This window comes from Chiloscyllium plagiosum, chromosome 19 (genome assembly GCF_004010195.1).
Source record: "Chiloscyllium plagiosum isolate BGI_BamShark_2017 chromosome 19, ASM401019v2, whole genome shotgun sequence".
Taxonomy (NCBI): domain Eukaryota; kingdom Metazoa; phylum Chordata; class Chondrichthyes; order Orectolobiformes; family Hemiscylliidae; genus Chiloscyllium; species Chiloscyllium plagiosum.
The window spans coordinates 2,578,892-2,602,278 of record NC_057728.1 but is presented as its reverse complement, the minus strand read 5'-3'; the positions used below and the strand labels follow the sequence as shown (position 1 = coordinate 2,602,278).

The 23,387-nt window shown below is 41.6% G+C and overlaps 1 protein-coding gene across 2 annotated transcripts in view; it reads left to right on the top strand.

Moving 5' to 3' along the window:
- Window positions 1–18,432, top strand: part of creb3l2 (cAMP responsive element binding protein 3-like 2) — a 92,083-nt gene extending 73,651 nt beyond the window's left edge. For both annotated transcript variants that reach the window (XM_043708944.1, XM_043708945.1), the window contains 4 exons: window positions 5,352–5,451; window positions 9,033–9,159; window positions 15,801–16,068; window positions 17,742–18,432. In XM_043708944.1, the coding sequence (XP_043564879.1) occupies window positions 5,352–5,451; window positions 9,033–9,159; window positions 15,801–16,068; window positions 17,742–17,811 (565 nt within the window). In that variant the 3' untranslated portion in view covers window positions 17,812–18,432. The remainder of the gene's footprint in view (window positions 1–5,351; window positions 5,452–9,032; window positions 9,160–15,800; window positions 16,069–17,741) is intronic.
- The last annotated feature ends 4,955 nt before the right edge of the window (window positions 18,433–23,387 follow it).

The following is a 23,387-nucleotide window of genomic DNA, read 5'->3' as shown; positions in this document are numbered from 1 at the left end:
TGTTCCTTCAGCAACGCTCTGAAAGCTTGTGATTTTAAATAAATCAGTTAGACTATAACCTGGTGACTTCTGATATATTAACAAGTCAGGATGGTGAGTGGCTTGGAGGAGAACTTGCAGATGGTGGTGTTCCCATTATATCTTTGCCCTTGTCCTTCTAAAGGAAAGTAGTCATTGGTTTGGAAGGTGCTGTCTGAGGAGCCCTGGTGAATTTCTGCAGTGCATCTTTGTAGATGGTACATACTGCAGCTACTCCGCTTTCGTTTGATTTGATTTATTATTGTCACATGCATCTAAGTACAGTGACTAGTTTTGTTTTGCATGCAGTACAGGCAGATCATAGCATACAAATGTCATTCATTGGGTGATTGAACAGAGTGAAGATAGCAAAGTTATGGCTGCAAAGAAGGTATGCAAAAAACAAGATCAACATTAGATTTAAAATTTGAAAAGTCCATTCAGAAGTCAAACAATAGCTAATGGTATGCAGAGAGTGAATTGCACCACGTCCACAAATACTCAAGAGGGCTGGTTGGTGTCAAACTTCTTTCATGTTATTGGAGCTGCTTCAATTCAGGCTAGTGGGGAGTATGCATCACACTCCCGATTTGTGCCTTGTAGATGGTGGACAGGCTTTGGGGAATCAGGAGGAGACTTACTGCAGGATTCCAGTATTTATATGGTTAGTCTAATTCGGTTTCAGGTGAATGGTAACCCCTAGATGGCTGGCATAGTGATATAGTGATAGATGTCAGTATTGCAGCTGATTGGGTTAGCTTGGCTTAGAGGTGCAGTTAGTTTTAGAGCACAAGTCTTCAGCACTATAATCTGGATGTTATTGGGCTCATGGCCTTTGCTGTGTCCATAACTTTAGCTGTTTCTTAATATCATGTGAATTGAATCCCATTAACACAAAAACAGAAATTGCTGGTGAAACTCAGGTCTGGCAGCATCTGAGGGTGGGGTAGGCAGGCAGGGTTAACATTTCAAGTCCAGTGACTCTTCATCAGAAGATAGCGCTCGGATGAAGAGTCACCAAATTTGAAATGTTAACTCTGCTTTCTCCCCACAGATGCTGCCAGACCTGATGAGTACTTCCAGCAATTTTTGTCTTCGTTTTAGATCTCAAGCATCCGCGGTTCTTTGTTTTATTTTACATTTTAAATTGACATCTGTGATGCTGAGATCAATTTAGATTATTGACTTGGCATTTCTGTCAGAGGATTCTTACAAACACTTCAGCCTTGTCCTTTGCACTGGCATGGTGGGAATGTTGTGGAGCCACCTTCACTCATTTAGTCATTTAGTTGCCCCCCCCCCCCCCCCCCCCCCCACCAAGACAGGATGCAGGGCTGAGGACTGCTGAGCTTTGATCTTGTGTCTTGTTTAGCTCTGACCTAAGAGAGGCTTATAATATCATGAGGAGCATGGATTGGGTGAATAGCCATGGTCTCCTTCGCAGAGTAGCAGAGTCCAAAAGTAGACAGCTTAGCTTTCAGGTGAGAGAAGAAAGATTGAAAACTGACCTAAAGGGCAAGTTTTTCTTTTAGAGGGTGGTGCATGTATGGAATGAGCTGCCAAAGGAAGTGGTGGAGAGGGTACAATTGTAACATTTAAAAGGCATCTGGATGGGTACATGACAAGGAAGGGATTAGAGGGACATGGGCCAAATGCTGGCAAATGGGACAAAATTAATTTAGGATATCTGGTCAGTGCAGACAAGATGGACTGAACGGCCTGTTTCTGTGCTGTATAACTGTGACTCTACGCTTATCATCCGATGATGTAGCCTCACCAGGTTTGCACCTCCAATTTTGGAGTATCTACAATGAGTCAAGGTTGGTACCCCAGCTTGTGGTGGTGGTAGTAGTAGCTTTTTATTTGTCATTTCTACCACATACAACAGATACAATAAAAACCAGACAGTGTTCCTCCAGACCGAGGGTGCTACATGGACAGCACCGACTACACACTCGTACACGGCATAAAGTGCATGAGGAGTGCAAAACATGCAAGTTTCAGTGTAATAGAAGAATGATAAATAATAGACATTTTCCTAGCAGCAATTCGAAGTCATGCAAAGAATTTCAGATGGGAAAGAGTCTGATCATACTGTGTTAAGGAGCCTGATGGCTTGGGGGAAGAAACTGTTGCACAGAGTGAGGGATATTCAGCTTACATGTTGTGGTGGAACACAATTCTTGTGCTGTTGACTATCCTTAGTGACTCATTGATACCAGTTTTGAATGCTATTTCTGATCTGAATTAATCCCATTTAACATAGTGGTAATTACCACATGTTTTGTTCCCTATTTTTATGTTATAATCTGGACAAGTAGCATTTTTGTTTTTAAAGCAGACCAAGTGTGAGATCCAGAAAACTTATTAAGCTAACAACAAAGCCACAAGATCCTCTGGGTTTAAGCAACCGCAATAACATTTACTGTACAACATTAAATCAGTAATACAATCTACAGTACATGCATAACTTGTTTCTATCACTCAAAATTAACAGTAGTCAATATGGTTGATTGACTGTGACCACATGCCCCTCAAAGCCCCACATCAATCAGAAAAAAGGATCAAGAAAGATATTGCAGATTTCTCACCAATCTCTCCCCCACCTCCAAAAGAAAACATTCATGATGTGCTGGGTCATTCGCAAGGGATCCCAATTCTTCACTTCTGCCAATCCGGCATTGAAACACCTTTACGGTCTGCTCCAGCTCTGATTGAATCACATCTCCCTGGGACTCTGAAATCATTCTCCCTGTCAGGCACAACTCCAGCTTTTCATAAACAGCCAGTTACACTAAGCCAGTACCTCTCCTGTGGTTTTTCCATGCTCTTATCTTGCACAATTACAATTGCAACTCTTGCTATACTGAACAATGCACGTGGCCTGTCATGAGCTCTTAGGGTGTCACTGACCCTTTGCTACATAGTTATTCAGCTTCTGCAGATTTTCCCTCAGTCCTCACCCTACAAACCCCATACAGCTGAATTGCCTTCCCAGCAGCATAGCTAAAAGCATTGCTCCTAATGTGGAGTCTAATCTGTCCACCCCTCATCACTCACTGCTTGTAACTCATAAACTCCTCTTCAGCGGCCCCCAAATATCCTGAGAGACCAACAGAAAACCTTGCAATAACTCGCTTCCCTCATGATGGGTAAAATTCAGTGTGTCATAGAATCCCTAGAGTGTGGAAATAGGCCATTTGGCCCAACAAGTCCACACCGACCCTCCGAAGAATAGCCCACCCAGACCCATTCCCTTATCCTATTACTCTGCATTTCCTATGACTAATACACTAACCTACACACCCCTGAACACTATGGGCAATTTAGCATGGCCAATTCACCTAACCGGTACAACTTTGGACTGCGGGAAGAAACCCATGCAGAAACAGGGAGAATGCGCAAATTCCACATACTCAGGCGCCTGAGGCTGGAATCGAACCCAGGTCCCTGGCACTGTGAGGCAACAGCACTAACCACTGGGCCACCATGCCACACAAACAATGCCACACAAAGTATCCTTCATATGAAGAGGAGACTGTGTCCACAGACTGATTTGGCCTATGCTACTAATATTGTCAAGGATCAGCAGGTAGATTGGTGAGGACAAGGTCCTTTTTGTTGGTGTTCTCACTTCTTGGCAGATTTGACTTCACTGTGGTAAATAATGGTATTACCCAACCATTCATAATGATCCATATTGTACGGTGGGTGGGAACTTTTTTTAAAAATCATTCATGGGATGTAGACTTCATTGGCTAGGCCAGCACTTACTGCCCATTCCTAATAGGCCAGAGGGCAGTTAAGAGTCAGCTACATTGCTGTGGGTCTGGAGTTGCATGTCAGCCAGACCAGGTAAGGATGGCAGGTCAGCATGGACGGGTTGGACCGAAGGGTCTGTTTCCATGCTGTACATCTCTATGACTCTATGACATGAGTGAATATATTTGCAACAATTGACAATGGTTTCATGGACATAATTAGACTCTTAATTCCGCAACTTTTTTTAGTTCAAATTTCACCATCTGCAGTGTTGGGATTCAAATCAGGTCACCAGGATGCTACCTGGGTCTCAGTATTATCGCTAGATTATTAATTAATTTAGTGCCTCCCCATAGTTTGTTTGATAAATAATGTTCCTGTCAAAATATTCGTCCATTCTTCTAATACATGCCGAGGTCTATTTCTGGCTTTCAATTTTGGATCATTGCCATTGGAGAGAACTAATACACTTGTGTTTCTCGACTTGGTATCTAGATAATAGGCAATGTTACTTTTGCATATTTGCAGGCAATTTCAACCTGCGAAAAAAAACACAGTATTTGAACTTCAAAGTCACCAGTAGTTGTCTTTCCTGTGAGTAATAGAATCAATGAAACTTGCAGCATAAAAGACTGTTTGAATGACACTGGTGGTGCAGTGATGGTGACCCCATCTACAGGCAAGATTGAAGTCCATCTGGCACTGAGGAATATCGTAACATGTCAGAGCAAGTTGATTCAGAAAAACTTTAAAAGGCTATTTCCCACTGCAACTCCCAGGTCATTTCCTCTGCCCTGAAGCTCTTGCTTGTCCTACCTGCCTATCTTTTTTTCCACCTATCCACTCCACCCTCCTCCCTGACCTATCACCTCCGTCCCCTCCCCCATTCACCTATTGTACTCTATACTACTTTCTCCCCACCCCCACCCGCCTCTCATTTATCTCTCCACCCTTCAGGCACTCTGCCTGTATTCATGATGAAGGGCTTTTGCCCGAAACGTCAATTTTCCTGCTCCTCGGATGCTGCCTGAACTGCTGTGCTTTTCCAGCACCACTAATCCAGAGTCTGGTTTCCAGCATCTGCAGTCATTGTTTTTACCTAATCCATTTAAAAAGAGATCTTTTTTTTTATTCTATATGCTTTGTCTTCCCCATAAGCCAGCAAATAAATCTCCCCTTAAATTCCCTCAATTTGCCCTTCTCTGAGAGCAATCCTAGCCTTCTAGTCTGTCCACATAACTGAAATCCCTCATCCGCTATATAAATTCAAGCGTTTTTTTTAAACTTGCGCATTCTTAATCTGACACAATTGCTTTTATCCTACAGTATCACCATCTGCCAGCTTTTAATATTAAAACAGTGTCCATCAGTGTTGTCTAGCATGAAACTGACACAGTTTCCTGAAGAGAGCGCTATCTATCTGGTATTGATTTCTCTCATGTGGACGTTTTTCTGTGTTCTCAGAAAATTAACCTTGAAGGCGGAATCTGATTTGGGAAAATAATATCTATTTGGCTATAAAACCCTTCACTGTCATTGACTAATAGTGTGATAAACATTTTGTTTCTCAGATCCTTGCTCCAGCAGCTACAAGGACTCCAGGTCCTAGTGGCAGGAAAGGTGCCCAGACCTTGCAAGATGGCCAGCACACAAACCAGCACATGCTTAATGGTAAAAGCAAGCATTACTCTGCTATTAATATATTGAAATGAAACAAAATGTTAGAAATTCTTCTTGGTTCTGACCCTCCACAGAAGAGCAAGCCTCGGTCACCAGAGGGAATGCACCATTTTAAGAGATTTCAAGCATTAAAATGTCAGCAACGTCTTCTGTATCTGTTTAAAATAAATGTGAGACCTGAGAATTACTGGAATTCTTTTGACCCCACCTGCTGGCTGAGAATCTGATCTTTTCTGTGTGGGATTTCTGCAAATAATCTCCCTTTGATTTTATGTTTAAAATGGGGAAACAAGATGTTATCCAGTTCTCTGCCAATTGATAAGTGTCAGGGAGCTTTCTCTGTCCTTGATGCGCAGTGCTGGCATCTGTCCTGGCTGTTTCAGAAGCACGAAATGGCTACCCATGCTGTTTAACAGTTTCTGTACTTAATGTTTGTGGAGTCATTACCTAAAGTAAGAATCCACGCTGAAACAACGTTTTATCACTCAGCATAGTTATAAGGGTTCAGTATTTAATTTTGCATCCTCGTATATTGCAGTGCTATTTTCTGTAATATTAGAAATCTGACTCTTCCAGCTCTTTAAGTCAACACAGTCTTGAGTAGGAGATACTTTACTGAGCATTCTTCCACACAAGATTATTTTGACTTCTTTCAGGACTACTTGGTCAGTCTTGCTGCACTTTTTAACAACCTTGTCTTTACAGTGGTTCTTTTATATTTGCGAATGCAAGCTTGAGATATCTGGTCAGTTTTGGTGAATAATTTGAAAAATTAAATGAACTTGAATGATTGACAGTAAAGACAGCAATGTGGTACTCTGAATAGATTCTGAGCAATGCTTTGTACAATACATTCTTTCTAACTTTGAACAGTATCTGTGTTAACGTAACTTAATTTATATGCCCATTTTGGATAAGTACAGCTCTCAGAATCGTAGAGTACAGAAGGAAGTGGTGTGTCAAGCTAATGCCAGCTTTCTGAAAGAGCCGCACAGTTCCACTGTTGCTTTCCGTCCTCAGCAAGTTATTACTTTTCAAGTACAGAGGAACCTCGATTATCTGAATGAGATGGGCGGGCACTATTTGGTTCCGATAACTAATTATTCGGTTAATTGATTCACTGCCTCTCCTTTGGGGCTCGGAGTTTTCTGAAGTTTCCTTTCTCCTCACTCTGCCTGCCTTGCTCCCTCTCCCTGTCTCAGGGGTTGTTTCTGAGCAGAGACACACTTGTGTGTAAGAGAGCTACAGCATTGCTGAAGCTTATACATCCCCATGCCCCAATCAGTTCAAAGGGATTGACACAGCTAAAGTCTCCTCACCGCTCAGGAGACTTGACAACAGCATACCACCCCCATCCACCCACAACTCTGTCCACCCTCCCAACCCCTCCACCCGCAACCCCATCCAACACCGTCCTCGTCTGCACCTGATGCTGTCCAATCCCACCCACCGACCGCGCCTCCGACCCCCATCTGTGGGCGGCACAGTGGCACTGCTGCCTCACAGCGCCAGAGATCCGGGTTCAATTCCCGCCTCAGGTGACTGACTGTGTGGAGTTTGCACGTTCTCCCCGTGTCTGCGTGGGTTTCCTCCGGGTGCTCCGGTTTCCTCCCACAGTCCAAAAATGTGCAGGTCAGGTGAGTTGGCCTTGCTAAATTGCCCGTAGTGTTAGGTAAGGGGTAAATGTAGGGGTATGAGTGGGTTGCACTTCGGCAGAGCAGTGTGGACTTGTTGGGCCGAAGGGCCTATTTCCACACTGTAAAGTAATCTAATCTAATCTAATCTAATCTAATTCGGCCACCCCATAACCCCATCCCCTCTCCGGGGCAGCCAGACTGGACAACAACAGTAAGACTGCTGCTACCTTTGTGGGGGGGGGGGGGGGGTGGAGTCTCTAAATCGCTTGCACACGCGCGTACATACATACATACATGTTTAGGGTACATCACTTGTACTGAACTCCAGGGAAACTGTGGTGAGGGAGAGTGAGTGCGCAGGTGGTCAGTCATTTGGAGATAGTGCCTGGGCTCCCATCAATGTTCTCTGCAGCAGTTCAGTGAGTCGGGTTCACTTTTAATCACTGTAAACAAAATACGCGAACAGTGTTGAAACACCTTTTTGATGTAATGTTTCTATCGGGACCTTGAGATCTTCTTCGGATAATCCGATATTCAGATAATCGAGGTTTCTCTGTATACATCTAATTTACTTAACCCCTTCAATCTCAAGAGTGAGTTATTTTTTTAAGACGTTGCCCGTGTACCCGCTGGGGTTTAGAAGAATCAGAAGTGATCCAATCTTACAACCCCTGCCACCTAGGCAACATAATGCATTGGAACATCGCAACCTACAAATTGCCTTCCAAGCTATATACCATCCTGACTGAGGCTGGTCATAATCCTGAAACTCCATTCCCACTAGCAAAGTGTTTACACACCACATCCCACCATCATATCTAATTGTGGGGAAAGCCTGAAAGGCCGTATGGCCTACTCTGCTCCTAAGTCCTATGTTTTAATTTCATTTTGAAAGATCCTACTCAATCTGCTTTTGTCATTCCCTTCATTTAGTGTTTTCCAGAAAAATTTCCAACATAAAGTTCTCAACTCTTAAGGACAACAATTCCTGTTTCTCAAGCCTTTCCACTTATTTGAAATCCTTCAAACCTGGTGCCATTTTAACAGAATCTTGAACATTTCCATCATTAGAGAAAGCAGTCCATGCTCAATTATATCTGAGTCTTTTTTTTTGTCAATATTTCTAATGAGAACATGCTATGTTGACATTGCCAATCATGCTGTAGATGTCAGACTAGTAAGTGGTACTGCACCATGTTAGCTAGGCCCACCCATCATTTTGCTTTTTGCTTATATTTTTAAAATCTTATGCAGTTTTGATAAATAAACCAGACCCCTCCCATGCTTGCCAATAACCTTGTTAATCATCAGCTGTATTTCAGCATTTAATAATGTAATTACAGACTTACCTTGATAAGGGGCAGCATGGTGGCTCAGTGGTTAGCACTGCTGCCTGACAGTGCCAGGGACTCAGACTCGGGTGACTGGCTGTGTGAAGTTTGTACATTCTCCCCCTTGTCTGTGTGGGTTTCCTCTGGGTGTTCCGATTTCCTCCCACAGTCCAAAAATGTGCAGGTTAGGTGAATTGCCCATAGTGTTAGGTGCATTAGTCAGAGGGAAATGGGTCTGGGTGGGTTACTCTTCAGAGGGTCGGTGTGGATATGTTGGACTGAAGGGCTTGTTTCCACACTGTAGGGCATCTAATCTAATTTTTTTTAAAATACTTTGAAGCCATTTTTATGCTGGGGTATCTAGCAGGTTGAATCAACCAATATTAACCTCAATGTAAACTTAATTATCAAGAAATGTGGAACCATGTAGTTTGAGTGACTTTGAGTTAAGAATATATAGAATGCAAAGTGCCATATCTAACTAAGACAGCAATTTAAACCTTTTCTAGATTTTTATTAAACATATAAATTTGCTGTTACACGATCAAGAATAATACATCATTTCCCTGATTATTCTAATCCTCTCATTTGTTTATTGTTGCAGATTGTGGTGCTGTGCTTTGCCATTGCACTGGGGAGTTTCAGTAACAGATTTGACCCATTCTCCTCTTCAGTGACAAAATCAGTGCTCCCTGTCCAGGATTCGACACAAGAGTCATATGCAGCCACTGGTAAGCTAGAGCCAGCCTCTGACATTTGAGGTTTTATTTTTGGTAGAGTTCAATTTTCTTAATCTCCAAAGTAAAATTTGGTAATGGCCTCTCAGCAGCTCTCCTTTATAGGTTGAAGGTTGGTATTTATGAGCTGATTGGTGCTTCTAGCTCCAAGCTCTACAGACTTGAAACTGATCAGGGATCAGTGCTAACTTGCTCAACTCTTTTATTTTAAATAAACTATCAGGGAATTGTTTTTTCCCTGGGGTGGGGGAGCCCAGAACTAGAGGGCATAGGTTTAGGGTGAGAGGGGAAAGATATAAAAGAGACCTAAGGGGCAACTTTTTCACGCAGAGGGTGGTACGTGTATGGGAATGAGCTGCCAGAGGAAGTGGTGGAGGCTGGTACAATTGCAACATTTTAAAGGCATCTGGATGGGTATATGAATAGGAAGGGTTTGGAGGGATATGGGCTGGGTGCTGGCAGGTGGGACTAGATTGGGTTGGGATATCTGGTCGGCATGGATGAGTTCGAGAGAAGGGTCTGTTTCCATGCTGTGCATCTCTATGACTCTAATACTCACTTAATATGTACCATGTTAAGCACAAGCTAAAAATTTAGGTATGAGCTTTTATGTTTAGAAACCAGCAACTAATTCCTTGGTCCAAACACATTTTTAAGTAACTTCCATGGGCTGCATTCTGACTTAGGTATAGGCTGAGCAGGCCCAACACTTCCTGATCAGATTTCCCTTTCAGAACTTCCTCTGAATTGTTTCTAATTAAATCCTTAAGAAAGGAGACCAAGATCTACCTTCTGCTCCAGATATAATGTAATCCTGCTGCAATTTCTGATTGCACATTTGTTGATATGGTCAGGTGGTGATATAAATAAACAGCATTTAGAATGAGGACAAGGATTTTGCCAGGGCTCAAGGGTCTGAGTTATAGGGAGATGTTGGACAAACTAGAACTTCTTTCTTTAGAGCATAGTAGACTGAGGGGGGAACCTTATAGAGATGTATAAGAATATGAGAGGGATGGATAGGGTGAATGCACTCAGTCTTTTTCCCAGGGTTGGGAAATTGAAGATTGGAGGGCATCAGTTTAAGGTGAGAGGGGTAAGAATTAAAGGGAACCTGAGGGGCAACTGTTTTCCACAGAGGGTGGTATGCATGTGGAATGAGCTGCCAGCAGAAGTGATTGAGGTAGGTACATTAACAACATTTAAAAGGCATTTGGACAAATTTGGATGGATAGGAAAGGTTTAGAAACATTTGGGCTAAGTGCTGGGAAATGGGGTTAGAGTGGTTGTACATTTTGGTTAGCATGGACCAGTTTGGGCCAAAGGGCCTATCTCCATGCTGTAGGACTCTATGACTGAATTACACCAGAGAATTACTTAATATAATGTGATAATCCAAAGTAGTGAGGAAACAACAAATGTACATTTTGAGCTGTTGCATCAACAAAGGTAGAAAAGGGAAAGATTGGAGGTAACGCTAGATTTTTGTTTGCTGGAAATTTCCCCAATGTATAGCTCCATAAACTTTGTTGCACCTCAAGGACATTTGATTGTATGTTGAAGACAATAAGGTGGTCAAATACTCTGAAGTGTTTTAATGACCTTTGGAATACAGGCAGCTCTTGCAAATGATCTGTGTGATGCAATCTGCCAAAGTCTGATTCCAATTGTAATGATCCTCATTCTGGTCTCAAATGAGATTTTCTTTCAGTTCTGTGATTAGCTAGCTGGAAGAGAATGCAATAATGCAATTCATTGTAATAGAAATTTGTACTCGGTCAGTTTGAATGTACTATCAGAAGTAGCAATCCTGCACAATTGCAGATTGGATTCTGCTTTACAGTTGCTGAGGAATTGATGGTATATTTGTGATTGATGTTGAAATCAATATTTCTATAAGCAGAAAATTGTTCTAACTTCTAACTTGTATAATTCTTGTGAAAGTTAATGATGATCATCAGTTCCTGTATCTAAGTCGCATGCTATAGAACAATACAATGTGGCTGCAGTCCACATAGTGAAACTCACTTCTAACAATATTTGAATCAGATTCAATAACACGGGAACTTAGATGATTAAAACTGACTTCAGCATCCACCCATTGTAGTTAGCTGACGCGAGTTAAATTCACCAAGCAGTTTTACATTAAAGAGTCATCAAGTATACTCATTAAGTGATTGTACTTTGTACAGTGCATTCCTCTGCAACTTTGCACTATGAAAAACCGCTGTGGAAAATCATACTATAGAAGATCGCTATAGAAAATTACAATACCCCTTCAGTAGAAAGTTTGCGTTACTAGGATGGTGCCTGGTATGGAGGCCAGGTCTTATGAGGAAAGGTTAGATTAGATTAGATTACATTACAGTGTGGAAACAGGCCCTTCGGCCCAACAAGTCCACACCAACCCGCCGAAGCGTAACCCACCCATACCCCTACACTTACCCCTTACCTAACACTACGGGCAATTTAGCATGGCCAATTCACCTGACCTGCACATCTTTGGACTGAGGGAGGAAACCGGAGCACCCGGAGGAAACCCACGCAGACACGGGGAGAACGTGCAAACTCCACACAGTCAGTCGCCTAAGGCGGGAAATGAACCCGGGTCTCTGGCGCTGTGAGGCAGCAGTGCTAACCCCTGTGCCACCTTGCCGCCCACTAAGGCTGAGGGAATTGAGGCTGTTTTCGTTAGAGAGCAGATTGTTGATGGGTGACTTAATTGAGATATATAAGATAATCAGAGGGTTAGATCGGGTGGACAGTGAGAGCCATTTTCTTAGGATGGTGATGGCTAGCACGGGGGGGGACATAGCTTTAAGTTGAGGCGTGATAGACATAGAACAGATGTCAGAGGTAGTTTCTTTACGCACTCCCTGCAACAGTAGTAGACTCACCAACTTTAAGGGCATTTAAATGGTCATTAGATAGGCATATGGACAAAAATGGAAAAGTGTAGGTGAGCTGGGTTTCATATTGGTTCCATGTGTTCGGTGCAACATCGAGGGCCGAAGGGGTTGGACTGCGCTGTAATGTTCTATGTCATCTAAACAGCATCCACAATTCATCAGTCGCATGTAGCCAATGCGCATTGATGAAACATGTTATACCAGAATGACCTGTACTTTATATTTTAATTGTATCTGGTTCTTCATCCTGTCTAAGAAATCCAAGCTTTTCCATGATTATCATTAACATGTTCTTTTTATTTCTATCATCTCCCTGAATTGGTCCTACAGTCACATCCTCTTCTACTAAATTTACTGTTCTGACAACTGTTACCCACTAGAGCAGCTGTGCCCCATGGACAAGAACAACATTGTTTTTAAGAGCATTTGAGTTATAGAAAGTATTAACTATGTTTTCAGCTTCTTCCTCTTTGTCACCTTCCCTTACACCCCAGCCCCGTGATCTCTTTGTCATCTGCCACCCTCCGTAAACTTCCATTCAGCCTCCTCCATTGCACCAAGCCACACTCATTGTTCTTGTATTTCTGGTTCCCCCAATGTTTTCAATTTAAAATTCTCCACATCATTTTGAGCCCTACCAGTCTACAACCCCCACAGCTTTCTTTTTCTGACTCTGAACTAAGTGGATTCCCAACTTTTTGACTCACTGTTAACTAGCTATATCTTCGCCAGCAAGTTTACACATTCTGGAATTTTCTCCCTAAACTCCAATGGATCTCCACCTCTCTTGCTACCTTTAAGGTTCTCCTTTACAATCTGCCTGGAAACAGATCCTTTGGACCAAATAGTGCATGCCAACCATAATCCCAAACTAAACTAATCCCACTTGCTGGCACTTGGCCCATATCCCTCCAGACAGTTCTTATTTATATACTTACCTAAATGTTTTTTAAATGTTGTAACTGTACCCACATCCACCATTTCCTCTGGAAGTTCATTCCACACACGAACTACTTATCTTCTTTCAACCTTTCTTCACTCACCTTAAAAATATGCCCCCAGCCATTCAGTTTATCTGTACCCAGCTTAATAATATCCTTCCTGTAACAGGGAGACCAGAACTGGACACAGAAGAGTGCTAAGTCAGCTAGAATGTCAAGTGTGCTAAACACTGCCTTAACCACCCTATCTATATGTGATGTTAACTTCAAAGAATTATGTACCTGAGTTCCTCGGTTTCTGTTCTATCCAATGCTCAACATTTAATTGGAGAAGTCTGCCTTTGTTTGTTTTATCAAAATGCAATATCTCTCATTTACTCAGATTAAACTCCACCTGCCACTCTTCAGCCCGTTGACCCAACTGAATTGTAAACTTTGATATGCGTCTTCACTGTCCACTATATCACCAATTTTGGTGTCATCCACAAACTTACTAACCATGTCTTCTATATTCTCCTCTAAATCAACAAAACTGGACCCAGCACTGATCTCTGTGAATGAATTTGGTTCAATCTGTTTTTGCCTTGTATTGCAGAAACTACATAATGTCCCTACCACATGAAGGAACACTCCAACATCATGACCCTGAGGAAGTCCTGACATGCCCAAGTCCACAGTACATATGCGGGAAGTTTAAACCATGGAGACATGCGCCGTATGCTCGATACTTGACCCAGATTTTAACACAGATTTACTTGGAGTTAATTCATAGCATGTATAAACCCCGCTGAACAGTGTAACTCCTAAGTCAGCTAGGATGTCAAAGCACTGCAGCACTCTTGGTAATGGGGTGGGAAGGTTGAGCATTTTTGAGAGGTGTGAATACCTTGGGGATGGAGGAAGGTAGGTGAATTCCATTGGTGAATGAAGAAAGACTGTCTATGCTGTCACGGGGGAGTGAATGTTATTAGGGGTAAGAGGAGATTAAATGTTTTTGGAGAAATGGCAAGTGATGTTGGTGGGGGCCAGGGGATGAGGGGGTTGTGGAGGTGTGTGCTGTTGGTGGAGGTGAGGAATGAGGTTAAAGATGGTGAATCTAACCATGGTGAGGGAAAGGTAGTGGAGTTTGATGCCATCAGTGAGTGGAGGTTGTGCAGTGCTGCGGTTGTCAGCTCTATTTATTAATATTAATATTCAAATAAATACTGCAGTGGAAGACGACGACTATGCATGTCTTCAGTTTAAGACATGACAAAGAGGCATGGCTGCACTGGAATCAATCCGTCTATTTGACTACAGTCTGTGTTTGTTTCTTCATCGCTGCTGGGGTCAGCACTGGAAGGTGGAAAGGATAAAATGGTCAGTGGGCAGATTATATCGCAAAGTTAGACATATCCTCTGCGATGCTGACCACACAATCTGGGCTGATGTTTCCATTGTTCATTTTATACTGAACATAATTTCCTCCTTTTTATAGTTCCTTGACATTAATATTAAACAGTATTTATTTGCCTGTATCTTAATTCTAATCTTGACACAAGTGCCAAATCTGATTTCCATAACGAAGAGAATTTGCATTTCTAGAATAACATTTTCTTGTTCTGAACCAACACGTATTTATTGTCAGGTGTTAGCATGCAAATGTTTTCTTCCTTTACCAGTTCCACCTGCGACAAAAATTCTAGTTAAGAAAAATAACTTCCTCCTTTAAACGTCGTTTTGTTCATCATTTATTTCAAGTCAGTTATTTTTATTCTTGAAGGAGAATGAAGGAAAAATTGAGAAAAGAGAGCAAGCAAATCAACAAACACCTGATACACCATCATCTTTGCATCTTTCATTTCAGACATACTTATATTATGGCCATGGAGAAAGTGAGGACTGCAGATGCTGGGGATCAGAGCTTAAAAATGTGTTGCTGGAAAAGCGCAGCAGGTCAGGCAGCATCAAAGGAGAAGGAGAATCGACGTTTCGGGCATAAGCCCTTCTTCAAGCCATTCCTGAAGAAGGGCTTATGCCCGAAACGTCGATTCTCCTTCTCCTTTGATGCTGCCTGACCTGCTGCGCTTTTCCAGCAACACATTTTTAAGCTTATATTATGGCCATGTCCAGCATTTATCAGTACATACATCTCAACAATGTCTCAGGCATTGCTGTGTCAATGGTGTTTACAAGTAATTGTCTAGTATTTCTTCATCATCTAATCAATGAGCAGTAAATTTGTGATTCACTTGGGCTTTTTTTTTGAATCGGCAATTTATCTTTGTCAGAGCTGTGATTTTTATCTCAGCAGAAGGTCACAGTTTACAAGAAAACACCATTTTCACAGAGCATTGTTTTTTTTCAGTGTATAGGACTCCCTGCAAATAATGGATGAATCCCAGGGGTGACCTGCAAATATTAACAAACTTCTGTTTCTCAACATCCAATAGTTCATGTCAACTACTAAAAGAAAAATGGCTTTTTTTTCTCACAAATCAGGAATGGTTTTGATGTGCATGAGCTTGTATAGTAAACCTACATGCAGCAAAGATCTAGATGTCGCAATTTGGAATGCCACTTAGCATGCTTGAGCCCACATAAACTGAAATCTGATCGTTTTACTGTCTCCTGTGTGAAAACCTTTGATTTCTTGTTTGCTGTACTTCACATCTGGTATTTTGCTAGTGTGTAGAAAGCTGTCCTATTCGACAATCTGAGTTATTTGATAAGAAAATTTGTTGGCAGGCTTAGTGGTGAAGGACATAGATGTAGCTTTAAATTGTCACCATTTTTCTTCCTACAGTTCGTTCAAGGCATTTATTATTTTATGAAGAACATCCAGGTTTCGAGGAAGAAATCAGTTCTGTCATGTCAACAGATGCCTGGGAAAAATTAGCAGAGTCTGTTCGGGAGCGAGCACGACTGGCACAGTTTCTCACTGCCAGGGGTTCAGCACAGAAGCAGCAAGTACAGGAAGCAGTCACACACTCAGAGGAGCCAGCAGAGGAATATATAATATCAAATGAAACAAGAACAGAGAATTCAGTCCTGATAGAGCTCCAGTCACAACGGTATGACTTGTGTTCCTGATTTTACTTTTTTTTTAAATCATCCAATTCCCCAATTCCTTTCAATATAATAAATGTTGGTAGAGGAGGGGTAAAGAAATCAGTCATGTATTTTTTTAAAGAAAGGTTTATTATGCAAGGCAGTGAAACCTGAAGCACTGATGGGTAGGTCTGACACCTACAGAAATAGCAAAAATCTGGAAACATCCATTATGTAATTTGCTGCTGCATGCAGTATTTCACTGTTCTTCCCCTGCTAGTAGTGTATATCTTGGCTGGGTAGGAAACTAAAATTATTTATTTGGCAATTTACCACATTTCTCAGGCACCTCCATTTTCTGCAAGACGCTTTCCTTGAAGTGGAGTGACTGTCATGTCAGCAAATGTATAGCCATTTTGTATGCAGTAATATCAGAATGCTGCCAAGAGGTGATCTGCATGCTAATCTTGTTGCTACTCCAAGTGAAGAGTTTAGATAACTCTCTGCTCTTCAAATAGTCCCTTGGGATTTACACTTAAATGAGCAGAACAGTGTAACATTTCATTTGATGGTTGGCACTTCTGAAAATACAACCCTCACTACTGCAGTGGAGTGTGAACCTAAATCATGTGCGTGTCCAGCAGAGATTCTCACGGATGATCCCTGGATGGTAAGTCTAACATATGAGGAACGGCTGAGGATCCTGGGATTGTATTCATTGGAGTTTAGAAGATTAAGGGGAGATCTAATAGAAACTTACAAGATAATACATGGCTTGGAGAGGGTGGACGCTAGGAAATTGTTTCCGTTAGGTGAGGAGACTAGGACCCGTGGACATATCCTTAGAATTAGAGGAGGTAAATTCAGAACAGAAATGCGGAGACATTTCTTCAGCCAGAGAGTGGTGGGCCTGTGGAATTCATTGCCACAGAGTGCAGTGGAGGCTGGGACACTAAATGTCTTCAAGGCAGAAATTGATAAATTCTTGATGTCACAAGGAATTAAGGGCTACGGGAAGAATGCGGGTAAGTGGAGTTGAAATGTTCATCAGCCATGATTGAATGGCGGAGTGGACTCGATGGGCCGAATGGCCTTACTTCCACTCCTATGTCTTATGGTCTTATGATCTTATGTGCTCAAGTCCTACAAATGCACGCAAAACTCTAACTTCCTGATTCTGGCAATGGTGCCTCCTGAAGCAAGCTAATATTCTACTGACTATAGCTGTAAGCTGGTTTTCTCAAATCTGTCCAGTGGAATTCCAACTTGTCAAAGTGTATTATCTGCACTACATGTTCGGTTCTCGTGAATTGAATTGCATTGTGTTGTGCATGCTGCTACTTCCCTATTTCATTGTTCAAAACACTAGACTCTTCATTTTGTTTCCCACTTATCTGAAGGGGGCTCAGTTTATTACTTACAATTTGCATTCATACCAGTTTCCTGAACAGCGCAATCCCAGTTCTAGTTGATCCCAGCAGCAGACTGACACAATGGTGTCACCAAGTTGTTTTTCCATTGTAGTGAATTTTCTGAGCGCTTTCTGCCTGTCCATCTGTTCCCAACTGCACTTCTGTGCTACTTACTCATTGGCAACATGGTAACTATTTATTTATTCCAGTTAAATTTTGGGGTTTTTTTAAACATGCAAATGTATGTGTTAATTTCTACATTTTGCATCTTGCTTTCCCTTCAGGAGCCTCCCAAGCGTAGGGATGAATGGAACCACTGTGGAAATTGACAGAAGAGTCAACACAACATCCTAAAGAACCATAAAGTGGTGTTTATGCAATGAATGCAGTCCCTTTGTATACAATCCCACCCGGTCTGATCATCAATAGCCATCTTAGAAGGAGATCAGATAACTTTGTGTTTTTCCCTGTACTACTTTATTACAAACATGCTTACTGAATATTAATTTATATAAATTAATAAGTATAAATGTGTTGAGAACTTGAGTTATATAACACAAGTCTTCATTCCTGCATTGATTCTTTGTTTAAAATTAAAATAGCTAGATAGCCAGACAGTTTTAAGTATATGTAAGGGATGAATCTCAGTCTGGGCTCAAGTTCTAGGTTTCAGAACCAGCAGAAAAGATTAACCTGAACTTCATGTAGTTGGTCAAAATAGGCTGTCAATTCAACTCATTTGCTCTACTCATTCTTAAAAGGTTGTAAAACAACTGAGCAGAATCGCTGGTCGTTGGTCCTTTAACAGATTCACACCAAGGGAGGGTGGTTCACCCTCCTTTTCCTCTTCATAACCTCAGTCCCTCAGATGCCTTCCTTTCTCAAATACTGGGTAGTAGGGGTAACCAGCTGTCTTCTACAGCTGACTGTTTTTGAGGAGGTTTCAGTTTTGTTACGAGTAGATTTGGTGTCTTCGTTCTTGGGTCATAGTAAATAATCTTTTATCAAGTTTTTGCATTTGACTTTTAATAAAAATACAAAACAAGTCTGCACTGCATTCAAATATAGTTGTTTCCAATTTTAACCTTTTGCTGACTGATCTAACCAGAATTTTATTGTAAATGTTTACTGTGGCTTTAATGTTTGGATGCCTTGTTGGTTCTTTAAAGATTAGTCTTGCTTCTACTGGGCAAAGATTGAAGTTTTGTTTCAGCAAAGCATAAGGAGGTTAATGGCACCCATGAACGGCTTTTTTTTTATTTGAAGGATCAGTGTTTTTCAGCTAACATTCCCCCCCCCCTCCCACCCTCAGCCTCCCACCATTGGATGACCACAGTGACCATAGTGTGTATTTTATCATTGATATGATGAAGAGCCAAAACTTGTCCCAATGAGTTACATGTGCTCTAAAGTTCTTTGTTGCCATAGTGCTATTAGATGGTACTAGTGTTTACACACTGTTCGAGCAAGATCAGTTGTGTTTTTTTACGTCTGCACTACAACAGAAATAAACTCTAAAATGTGCCAGCTAATCATTACTGAAACCAGGTTAACTCTGTTCCTCGTGTTATGCAAGCCTGCAACCTTGTTGTTGAGTGAGTCAATGAATTTATTAACAAAAAATGGTGACCAGAGATTGAGAAACAGAATTTAGTGTTACAGACTCAAGATGTCCAATTAAAGAGAAATGGCCATAAAATAGGGTCAGTTGCTATACTGCTAGAATTACATTAGGCCATGGGAGCAGGCTGGTAGATGAAGAGGGTCCATAAAATTCATAGAGGAAGTAGGGTGACCAGTACAGAAACCCAACATAAGATGGCCCTAAGAGGCCTTTGACCCATCTGCTGCTGTACATAGGCACACACGAATGTGATAATAAAGCTAATGCGAAGATTGTTATTGCTGGCACTTGTCAATAGACAATAGGTGCAAGAGTAGGCCATTCTGCCCTTCGAGCCTGCACCACCATTCAATATGATAATGGCTAATTATCCTTAATCAGTATCCTGTTCCTGCCTTATCTCCATAACCCTTGATTCCACAATCCTTGAGAGCTCTATCCAACTCTTTCTTAAATGAATCCAGAGACTGGGCCTCCACTGCCCTCTGGGGCAGAGCATTCCACACAGCCACCACTCTCTGGGTGAAGAAGTTTCTCCTCATCTCTGTCCTAAATAGTCTGCCCCGTATTTTTAAGCTGTGTCCTCTGGTTGTCAACCTGGAAATGATCTTCAATGACCAATATCGGTATGAATCAGTGAATCTATTAGGAACAGTTTGACAGCACCATCATAGAATGCAGGACTGGCCCAATAGGATCTTTTTGTTGTGGGTACAGTTTCCCGACTTGGAAATTGAGGGAGTGGACTAATCCAGATAGGATGACCCATTGCTGCTGCCCATCCCCTCTGACTTGGCTACAATTTATTATTGTACATCATTCCTTAGTTGGTGAGTGCTGCAGTGGGCGGCACGGTGGTTAGCACTGCTGCCTCACAGCGCCAGAGACCCAGGTTCAATTCCCGCCTCAGGCGGCTGACTGTGTGGAGTTTGCACGTTCTCCCCGTGTCTGCGTGGGTTTCCCCCGGGTGCTCCGGTTTCCTCCCACAGTCCAAAGATGTGCAGGTCAGGTGAATTGGCATGCTAAATTGCCCATAGTGTTAGGTAAGGGGTAAATGTAGGGGTATGGGTGGGTTACGCTTCGGCGGGTTGGTGTGGACTTGTTGGGCTGAAGGGCCTGTTTCCACACTAATGTAATGTAATCTAATCTAACAGGCCTCTCCTCCCTGACCTGCATGCTGTTGCACACCTGGGAAGCAGTAGCCACAGCAAGGGACCTTTTGAAGTACAGGGACAAAAGGTCATCTCGTGTTGGAACAGTTCAGACTCTGGTACAAAAGCAGACCTCTGAGCAATCGCATTGGCTGTAAAGCATTCAGAGACACCTGATTGTCATCACTAGTGCCATGTAAATGTGAGTCTGTTTACCTCCGTCTATGGGGAGACTAGAGATGCAGATCAAAGACAGCCTGCCTTCTTGGAGACAAATTAAAGAGGACCATTAAAGGGCTTCATTCCACCGAGACTGACATTCCACAAGTAGGATGGGGTGAGAGGTAGCTGAATAGAAGCTGGTAGCCTCCTTGTGTTTGGGAGGACTAGGCTTCCTGATTAGGCCTGGTTCTCTGCTTTTTGGTAGGCACAGTCACGAGATATCTTCTAAATGTCTGAAGGGGAAACTGCAAGAATGTTAGGAGAGTGGCTGTGTATGAGTGGCTCCTTAATTGGGTCAGCACAGCCATGATGGGTCGAGCAACCTTTTTCTTTGCTACAGTGATTCAGTGAATCAAGTTAGGGCTCTCAGAAGTGGTTGTTGTAGGGCTGCACCCGCGTTTTGGGCCTCTGCCCACTGCCTTCGTAATGATCCTCAGGATCCTTCAGTCGAAATTAGCTTAGTCTAGAAATGGGAACTTAAGAGAGGTAATTTCAATTGTTCAAATCACCATTTGCATCAATGTCTAGCTGATGTTATTAAGACAACAATTGCTGGTGACCTGACTTTTATTTCCAATCTAATTCACTGGTTTCATGCCTGATATATTCTCCATCTCCCACCGTTGAATACTGAGCCTCCTGCAAACATAGAATACACTTGACATGAAGAAAGGTATTTCCATAATAGTCTAATAAGAGATACACGAAAAACCCACATGCTTAGAGATACTTGAATTATAACAGCTAATGCTGGAAATACTCAGTAGATCTGGCCACATCCGTGGAGAGAGAAGCAGAATTAACCTTTCTAATGAGTCACTGAAGTGAAACATTGGATCTGATTTCAATAATTAAGTGAATGAGTTTTGAATATATTTATTTAAAATCAGGCCTATTAACTTAAGTTTCCTCTCCACAGATGCTGTCAGACCTACTGTGTATTTCCAGATGTTCTGTTTTTTTCTTCAGATTCCCAGGAACTACGGTACTTTGCTTTTGTCTCACTTAAGGCTCCTGTCAGTCTGATATGGAGTGACAGGTCCATCCCCTTAAAGTCTAGCAACCTTAGTTGTATCTTAGCAAGAATTGAGGCTTATGCTATTTTTGGGGAGCCTACTTGCAAAGAAAGTTGGTAGTCTTCACTCCCTGAGCTTGTAACAATGCTAGGATTTAGGATTCTCCAAAGTTAAGTATGAAGAAACTTAATTCCTAGAGAGAACTGTACTCTAGAATCTATTAGTAAACCAGGGTAGCTAGTTGTTCAGAAGTGTTTTGAAGTACTGCAGACCTACTCAGCCAATATGTTACAGACGGGTGACTTAATTTTGACCTTCTGTTAGCAGATATTGTCACCTTGCTAACACCTGCTTAATAATGGTGCATAGTTATTAAAGGTTATTGGATGGAATTTCAGTCGGTGCATTTGACATTTTTAGCAATGTATCTGACCTGAAGGGTCAGGGAAATCTTGGTTTGATTATTGAGACTGTCAGTATTTGATATTTTAATAAGACAGTGCTTGGATTTATTTACTGAGTTCTATGGACAGATTCAGGAGATAGCGAAAAATCTATATCAGAGCTGGCTCTTAAGGCACCTTACTCATGCTCTGACAGCATACAAGAGAAAAACATAGTCTTGTTTCTAGCTGTAATTTTTTTTTCTTATTTTCCTGTTTTATTAGTGTGTGGTCCTTGCTGCTATGAAATTTTCTGTTGTTCCTTATAAGCTGCAACTACAACAGTCCCTTTCCCCACCCTTTAGCTTTACTGTGTAGAATTTATTGGTGTTGAATTCTCACTCCTAATGTTTAAAATATCCAATGCCTGTGTGACTTTTCCTTCTGCCCCTTAATGTTGTTTACAATTGGCAGTTTTGTAAAATGGAACCACTTAATTATCATCCAAGGAATTACATAGTAAAATGATTTTGAATTAAGCTTCACATTTGTGGTGATAGTGTCCAAAAGCAAGTTAGTTAACACTTGACCTCCATTAAATTTATAGTGAAAAGTTAATTCAAACTGTTTGAAATGATTAATGGAACAAGTTTTAACAGTAAAGGTTTAGAGCAATATTTCTTTTAAATGCGTAAGGGAAGTTATAGTTGGATAAAGGGCTCATTCAGATATGTTATTAGGACTGAACAGAGATTGACGCCACAGTATATTGTAATTTACTTAAATTTTTGAATTATACAATTTGTATCTAAACTGTAAGCTACTGTTAGCATGTGTATTTAGAACTTAAAAGTGTACTGCTTTGCAAAATAATTTTAAAAATTATTCCAAATGCAATGATGAAATGTTAAAATAATGAAGCTTTGAACAGACATCCAAGGAAGGTAAGGTTTCAGTGAATATAAGAACCTAAAAGGCTAAACAAGCCTGCATTATCACTTCATGGTTGATATTCGGCCTCAACTCCAATTACCTACAACTCCCCATAAATCTTGTTTACCCAAGAAACCGAAAATTCAAAACCCTTTCGGTGAAGCAGTCTTTCTGTAACTCAGTCCTAAAGTGATCATTGCTTTATTTTGAAACTGTGCCCCATGGTCAAGGCTGTCCAGCTAGTGGGAACAACAACTCAGTATGTATCCTGTTCAACTCCTGTAGAAACTTGAATGTTTCAAGGATATCACCTTTCATTTTACCAAGCTCCAGAGCATGTCAACCCAGTTTACTTGAGAGAGAGCCCCTGTTTCACAGGACAATCATCCCAGAGACCAGTCCTGAAGGATCTTCAGAGGGTAGATGTGCAGAGGATATTTCCTCTTATGGAAAATCTGGTACTAGGCGTAACACACTTAAACAAAAATTGCCTAATTTCAGTATTTCTTATTGGGTTGAGTACCTTTGGAACAGTCCCTGAAAAGTATTGGAAGCAGACTCCTTGAATATGTTTAAGACAGAGGTAGATTTATTTGTTAAG